Consider the following 8,275-nt stretch of genomic DNA (forward strand, 5'->3'; position numbering starts at 1 on the left):
CAAGATGTGAGATGGAGGACGTTGGAATGGAAGCCTGCTTCTTTAGAGAAGAAAAGACCAGTAGATAAACTGGCTGCTGGGTCAGACAGGCAGCCTATCGAGGTGCCTGACAGTCTTCGACACTGAGGCAGTTGGTACTGTGGCTGATGATGCCTCCCTTGACCCATAGATACACTCAACTGTTCTCAGAGCTCAGATGTCCCAGCTCCCAAGTTCAACCACAGTAGACACCACCTTCACATCCTAAGACACACCTTCATACCCTGCTTCTGTTAACCTGACTCCCTCCCTCCCTCCTTTCTTCCTTCTTCCTTCTTTCCTTCCTTCCTTCCTTCCTTCCTTCCTTCCTTCCTTCCTTCCTTCCTGTCTGTAGCTGGGGTTCTGCCTGCTTCTCAACAGCACCATCTGATCATATTCATTCAGATTCCCCATCCTGGGTCTCTCCACGAACTGTGCTGGGTGGTTTTGAGTCAACTTGACACAGGCTAAAGTCATCTGAAAAGAGGGACCCTCAACTGAGAAGATGCCTCCATGAGGTCAGGCTGTAGAGAAGCCTGTAGAGCATTTTCTTAATTCATGATTGATGGGGGAAAGCCCAGCCCATTGTGGATGGTGCCATCCCTGGGCTGGTGGTTCAGGGTTCTATAAGAAAGCAGGCTGAGCAAGCCATGAGAAGCAAGCCAGTAAGCAGCACCTCTCCTTGGCATCTGCATCATCCCATCTCCAGGTTCATGTCTCCGGTTGAGTTCCTGTCCTGACTTTCTTCTATGATGAACAGTAATATGGAAGTGTAAGCTAAATGAAAACCCTTTCCTCCCCAACTTTTTTTTTTTTGTCATAATGTATCATCATAGCAATAGAAACCTTAACAAAGACAAGCAATGAAAGAGACACTTAGGAAAAACAACTGCTGACCTTGACTCTTGATTCTGACTACTTAAGATCTTGACGCTGACCATAGAGACGCAGGTGATAGCAAACACCACTAAACGACAGCATGTGAGAAAGAAATAATTCATTTCTTCGTGGGTGGGTGGCGTGTACGGCTGAAGATGCAGAAATGACTTTCTGAATGAAGCAAGGTGCATACTTCCTTGTATGGGAAGCAGGGTTGGGAGAGTCATAGCAAGAACTATATATAGTCTCGCTATCATCTTCTGAAGCTTGGCTCTATCAATACCTAGCTGGTGACCTGGGCTTAGCCTCTCTGTACTTCAGTATCTTCCCTTCACAAAATGCAGATGAAGATGCCTGTCTTATACACCTCAGATGAGTATAAAACTCCCCAAGACAGGTGAAGTGCCTAGCATATGGTAAACGCTATTAATAGCAAGGGTGTCTGAGGATTGTTCTCTGGAGTGTAGAGAAGAGTGGAGCAGGCCGTCTGTAATTCATTAATTCTGTCTGGGAAGAGCGAGCAGTGTGAAGACCCTGTCTGGAAAGTCTTGCAACAAGGCTTCGCCATTGGTCCGCGGGGCAGCAGCCCTGGCGTGCACGCGAGGCGGGGCTGCGGGCCTGCGCGGGGGCTGTAAACAGGGGCGGGCCGTGTCGCTGCGGTGTGGCGGCTCCCACCGCTGCGTGACACGGTGTCCCTGGGTGTCACCATCGCGCACACCGAGAGCAACCTGCTTCGATGTGCGTGTCATGGCTTAAAAATAGCTGCGATCCACCTGCGCGCCAGGGCGGCGGCGCAGCGGCGGGGGCCGCGAAGGAGCCATGGGCACCGGACTGCAGGAGCCCGCAGGCCACCTCGGGATCTGAGACCCTTGCGACCAGGAGGTAGAGACATGTGGGCGCGGGGACAGGAGTCGAAGCCCGGGCAGGAGCACAGGGGCATCGCCGCGCGCCTCGCTGCTCCCTGCTTCCCCGCTGCGCCAGGCTGTCTGGGTTGGCACAGGGCTAAGGCGACAGCCACGAACCTGTTACTACCGCGACAGCAGTCGTAGGGAGGGGGGCAGTGGCCAGGGCCTCTGGTGGCGGGTTAATGGGATTGGAAAAGGCCCAGGGGTGTATTCCTGCCTGAGCTGGGATCCTCTACACCAAGAGGAACAGTCCCGAGGACAGCGGCTAGCTGCTTCTGCTCTCCTGTCAGCCCGGTGCCTTTCCCCATCACTTAGGCAGCAGAATCTATTCTGAGAGAGGTTGTTGCTGGGGGAAAAGGATGGGGCTTTGAGCCCCAGGAGTTGAGGTAAGTGCTGAGGGGTGATGGGGGGGGGCGGTGTCAGTGGTAGTTCTGGATTTGGGGGCTTCTTCTAAACAAACCATTGAAAAACCTATCTGTCCCTGAACTCTCAAGTATAGACTCATCCTTTATTAGCTGTGATCCCACTGCCCCTGTCTGTGGTGTGTTCTGAGAGACTGACCCTTGGAGGAGAGAGAGCTAGGCCAGGCTGGGAGTGTATGAAGGGAATCACTGTGTGGCCATGGGCCAAGATGGCTTCTTCTTGCTGGACATTCAGTTGAGGCCCCTAAGGCTGACCGCAGCACAGAGAATGGGGGTAGGGGGAGAGGGATGCTGCAGGTTAGCTCACCTAACATACAGGACCATAGCGGAAAGTGACGATGGAGGTCTTCCATAGTTGTCTCTCTTCCCAAATGTCCTAGAGCAAGCCTCAAAGGCAGTCTCTTCCAGCTGTGAGGCTCAAAGCAGGGTCCCACCTTCCCAAGTGCCTGCTCTCCACAGGTACTCTGAGACACGCCTGCTAGGCCCCTTATGGCTGACGCTGCTCCTTGAGCTGTGCAGACCAACAGTAACGAAGATGGCAATTCTGAACCTCCCAGCTGCTCTGGGGCCTGCAGGAACCCCCAAGTCCCACCCACCAAGCCCATCCCCACACTTTCTCCCCTTGCCTTTTTCACTTCGGCCCCTCCCCCCCCCCCCCCCCCCCCAAGACACAGACACAAAGCTCCAACCCTGCTTTGACTCAGAATTCTCTCCCTAGGGATGAGGTGTAGTCAAAGGAGGGGCTCCTCCCACTCACAGGCTTGTGTGCATAGATTCAAGCCTTCCTCCCTCCATCAGCTCTTATGTTCAGCAAGTATTTTTCCCAAACTCGCTTTTCCTCTTGTGATCATTCCTCATTCTCCGCTCCCAATGCCCTTCCCCATGACAAGCTGATCTTTGAGACATGTGGGGCAGGCATGGGTTAAAGTGCTTCATCTCTGTCACCCAGGAGGCAGATCTGGCATCTGTCATGGTCCCAGCTGCTGTTACCTTCCTGAGGATCCTCTCTGGATGGCTCTACAGCCGTTTCCATCCACATCCCAGCTCCCTGTACACTCTGCCTATAACCCCAGGCGGATGAGACCCAGATTTGGGCTGACAAGTGTCCAGGCTCACCAAAGCAGCCAGTGTGTATATGTCAGTGCGTTTCTGTGTCTGTTGGCAGTGGGGGGTGGGGCAATGGAGGAGAAACCCAGCTAGCTGGGCAGCTAGCTCCTTCTTCCCGTAAACAAGGACATGTGACTCCCACCTCCTTATATGGCAGAGCCAGAGCTTAGTGGAGAGACCCACAGCAGCTTGAGAAAGGAGGCAATTGAGATCCTGGGCTAGCCTTGCCTTTTCTCAGCTAAGAACCTACTGCCCAGGACCCAGACCTATGTAGAGGAAAGGAAAGAGCTGCTCTGAACTCACTAGGTGTGCCTGATACCCTTTTGCTTCCAGCAACAGCTACCTGGTGACTGAGTCCGTCATCGCTGAAACCCGTCCACACTGGCCACAGTTTCTGCCACCTTGAAGATGTGCCCCGGTAACTGGCTCTGGACCTCCATGACGTTTATGGCTCGCTTCTCCCGAAGCAGCTCAAGGTCTCCCGTTCGTACTCGGGGAAGCCTGGAGGACATGCCCACTGTTCACCATCCCTTCCTCAACGTCTTTGAGTTGGAAAGGCTTCTCTACACAGGCAAGACAGCCTGTAACCATGCCGATGAGGTCTGGCCGGGCCTCTACCTCGGAGACCAGTAAGTAATGGGTGGCCAGGGACTGTGCCTGAGTGTGTGCATGTGTGTGTATAAGGAGAAAAGAGGAGGGTGGTAGGCAGACACGGACTTACCTTATTGATTCCAGGCTGAAGATTAAAGGGGACAGAGGAATGACAATGACTATAAAGTAAGAGCCCTAGAGCAATTAGTAAGCAAACAGAAAAGGTTCCCAGGTGTCAAGGAGAATATAAAATAATAGAGGACTGGGAATGACTGTCGGACCTATATAATCTACAGATTATCAGGGACTTACTTATTTATGTATTTTATGTATATGGGGCTTTTTTGTTTGGTTTTTGCCTGCAAGAATGTGTGCCCACCAAAAAAAGGCACTGGATTCTGTGGAACTACATGTTACAGATGGTTGTGAGCCACTAGGGGCAAACTGGGAATTGAACTCATCCAGTGCTGGTAACCACTGAGCCATCTCTCCAGACCCTGCATTCATGTATCGGTTCTGGGGACTGAATCACGGGTGCTGCATGGCTAAGCATGCATCCTACCATGAAATTACAGCCCCAGCAAAGGCATGAAATATAAGCAGGCTGCACAGAGCCCCTGATGTACGGCTCCCTCCACAGAACCGCAGGTCCGTCCGCTGAGAACTTCTCCCTGCTTGAACACCCTGGTGCCAGGAAAATCACTCTTTCTGGAAGTGTTCTAGCCTCTAGTCAGCTAGACCTCTCTCTCTTGAAAGTGCACTTCCTCACGTGAGATCAAAACCCGTTTTCCGAATCTTGAATCTTTTGATCCTAATTTAGAACCCTACAGACCAGGGGAAATTCTACTTCCCCGTGTTTTATTACAGCCATCTTCCTCTCTTCCACCTTGTTAGTAAGTACAGCGAGGTATGCAGCCAACCGCAGAACCTAGCCAAGTTTCCTGGCACTGTGGGCCTCCCTATCCCTCTTCTAACTTCTATTTAACACAGGGACATGGCCAACAACCGCCGAGAGCTCCGTCGCCTGGGCATCACCCACGTCCTCAACGCCTCCCACAACAGGTGGCGAGGCACCCCTGAGGCCTACGAGGGGCTAGGCATCCGCTACCTGGGTGTCGAGGCCCATGACTCGCCAGCCTTTGACATGAGCGTCCACTTTCAGACGGCTGCGGACTTCATCCATCGGGCACTGAGCCAGCCAGGAGGTAGGAGGGAAAGCAGAAAGGCAGAAAGAACAATGGGTGTGGCTTTTAGAAGCCCCAGGAGTTCAAGGATGGAACAACAGTTTAACAAAAAGACAGGCTGGAGAGGTGGCTCAACGGTTAAGAGCACTGACTGTTCTTCCAGAGGTCCCTAGTTCAATTCCCAGCAACCACAGGGTGGCTCACAACCATCTGTAATGGGATCGGACGCCCTCTTCTGGTGTGTCTCAAGAAAGCTTCAGTATACTCAAATATATTAAGTAAATAATACATTTAAGACAAAAGGCAATAAGGCAAAATGCACAGGACCTAGCACTAAGGAAAAAAAAAAGCATCCTCTCTGCTATTTTTTTTCAAGGTATACATTAAAAAAAGTGATGAGGGCATGCATCCTTTAGGGCCATCCATCAGGGCAAGCTGCTTCCTAGATGCTGAGGTTATGAGTGTTGGACCTTTAATACTTTTTTTTTTTTTTACATATTTCCATGTTTTCCTGTCATTCTTAACCTTAAATGTGGTTCTTAAATTTTCAGTTGTCTGGGAAAAACTGTTAGCCCTCTGTATTGCTGAGTTCTGCATCAGTGGATTCAACCAACAGCAGACTGAAAATATTTGGGGGGAAAGGATATCAGAATGTTCAGACTTTTTATTTCTTTTTTTTTTTTTTTTATCATTCCATGGATAGTATAACATGACAACTATTTACAGAGAATTTGCACTTTATTAGTGGACATGAGTAATCTAGAGATGACCCAAAGTGTATAAGAGGGCCCTGTAGGTTTTATCCAAATGCTATTTTGTTTTCTATGTGGGAATTGAGCATCTGTGCATGTTGGTAATGGAGCGGTTGTCCTGGAATCAATCCACTCAGAATATTGAGAAACAATTATATAGCCAGGTGGTGGTGGCACACGCCTTTAATCCCAGCACTTGGGAGGCAGAGGCAGGCGGATTTCTGAGTTCGAGGCCAGCCTGGTCTACAGAGTGAGTTCCAGGACAGCCAGGGCTACACAGAGAAACCCTGTCTTGAAAAACAAAACAAAAAAACAAAAAAAAAAAAAAAGAAGAAGAAGAAGAAGAAGAAACAATTATATATGTAAATAAAAATATATTCAGTAGTTGAGGGAAACAGTAAGATAGAAGGGTGGGGACGTAGGGTGTAATGTCACATGCCCATCAGTCCCAGCTACTCCAGAGACTACAGCAGCAGCAGCCCTGTTTGAACCCAAGCCTGAGCTGAGCCTGAGCAATGTATCAAGACTCAGTCTCAAATACCAAAAAAAATGAAGCAATAAAAGAGTTAAGGAGGGTCTGAGGGAATGGCTCAGTCCGTAAAACACTTACCATGTAAGGGTACTGTCTCCTAACACTGAGAAGGCAAAGACAAGGGCCTCCCAACACTTGCTGGCCAGCCTGTCTATCTAAAATAGCCTGCAAAATCAAGGTTCAATAAGAGACTCTACCTCAGTCATCACCATCACCACCACCACCACCACCACCACCACCACTATCATCATCATTATCATGAGAACAACTAAGGACGATACCCAATATTAACTTCTAGCCTCCATGTACACATTTACACCTGTACACACACATGTGCACACACACCGTGAACACATACACATACATCCACCATACACATGCACACAGAGAAGGGTGGTGGAGACCTAAAAGAGGCTAGACACAACATAGAAGGATTTCTGTTGATGCATTCTACCAGTGTCAGCTGAATCTCTGCTCTGTTCAAAGCTTCGAGTTACATCAGGAATAAGACTCTACCCCTGATCTCTGCTCAAGTTCCTAAACACTGAGCTTCAGAATATCCTCTCCTTCCATTCTTCTCAGGCCTCTCTCCTTTGCCAGGGACCCTTATTGTTTGTCTTGAAGTGATGGGAATCCAGCTCAGGGTCTTGTTCATCCTAAATGCATTCTCTCCTATTGAATATACGTGTGTGTGTGTGTGTGTGTGTGTGTGTGTGTGTGTGTGTGTATGCATGTGTGGTGTGTGCACATATACGTGCCATGCTGTATCTGCAGAAATCAGGGGACAGTTTTATGGAGTTAGGTCTCTCCTACCTTTATATGGTTTCTGGGGATAGAACTCAGGCTGTTAGGCTTGTATGGAAAATGTCTTTACCCACTGACCCATGTCACCAGCCCAGGATCTACATTCTCTACACCACTCTTCCTTGCCCAGTCCTGTCTCCGTATGCCACGGCTTATAGCCAAGTGGACTGTGCTGACCTCTCCGTAGCCTCTCCCAGGCCTCCACACAGCAGTCTCTCAGATGTCTGTGTCTTCCTCTTCACAGGGAAGATCCTGGTGCACTGTGCGGTGGGAGTGAGCAGATCTGCCACCCTGGTGCTGGCCTACCTCATGCTGTACCACCACTTCACCCTTGTGGAGGCCATCAAGAAAGTCAAGGACCACCGAGGCATCATCCCCAACCGGGGCTTCTTGAGGCAACTCCTAGCCCTGGACCGTAGGCTGCGGCAGGGTCTAGAGGCATGAGCTGAAAGGAATCAGGCCAGGTCTCTGGGTGGTTTCCTGGCTCCCAGCTTGGGAAGAGAAAACCCAGGTGGCAAGGTAGTAGAAAGGCCAGACAACCCATCCTCCCCCAGTGGCAGGAGAGTGAAGAGCCCCAAAACCACTGTGGCTCTTTGGGGATTCGGATGGAGAGCCAGGTTAGGCACTGTGGTTTGTGGGGGCTGTTGACCCGGGAAGGAAGCAGCTGGGCTGTAAGTAGAGGATGGCTCTATGATTCCGACAGCCCTGGGTTCCAGCAGGGTGTACCCAAACGACTCAGAATCGCTTCCCCTCATTGTGTTCAAGTGTCCCCTCTCTCACTTTGCAAACAAAAGGACCACTGCCCTGCAGTACCTGAGCAGTAGGGATGTCAGGGATGCAGCAACGTGGACGTGAAGGAAGGTGGTACAGGTTGCAGAAAACAACAGAGAGTCAGTCGGTGATGGAGTGGTGTGAAAGCCACAAATGCAGAGGCACTACCGCTGTGCAACACCAGGAAGTCAAGGTGTGTGAGGACTGACGTGACACCCTACGGGAGCTGCTCAGGGTCAAATGACTTGGAGTCTTTAGGTGGTCATATTCTCACTGAAAACCATGTGTCTGGAGTAAAAATAAAGAGGTG

The 8,275-nt window shown here is 50.4% G+C and overlaps 1 protein-coding gene across 2 annotated transcripts; it reads left to right on the forward strand.

The window, feature by feature from the left end:
- The first annotated feature begins 1,402 nt into the window (after positions 1–1,402).
- Dusp26 (dual specificity phosphatase 26) lies at positions 1,403–8,275 on the forward strand. Of its 2 annotated transcripts, none has more exons than XM_034521014.2 (4): positions 1,403–2,188; positions 3,665–3,960; positions 4,913–5,127; positions 7,439–8,275. In XM_034521014.2, the coding sequence occupies exons 2-4, from the start codon at positions 3,740–3,742 to the stop codon at positions 7,636–7,638; spliced, it is 636 nt and encodes a 211-aa protein (XP_034376905.1). In that variant the 5' UTR covers positions 1,403–2,188; positions 3,665–3,739; the 3' UTR covers positions 7,639–8,275. The 2 variants fall into 2 exon arrangements, with proteins under 2 accessions (XP_034376905.1, XP_034376904.1); XM_034521013.2 differs by having other exon boundaries at positions 1,464–1,779.

Source organism: Arvicanthis niloticus, chromosome 16 (assembly GCF_011762505.2).
Source record: "Arvicanthis niloticus isolate mArvNil1 chromosome 16, mArvNil1.pat.X, whole genome shotgun sequence".
NCBI classification, from domain to species: domain Eukaryota; kingdom Metazoa; phylum Chordata; class Mammalia; order Rodentia; family Muridae; genus Arvicanthis; species Arvicanthis niloticus.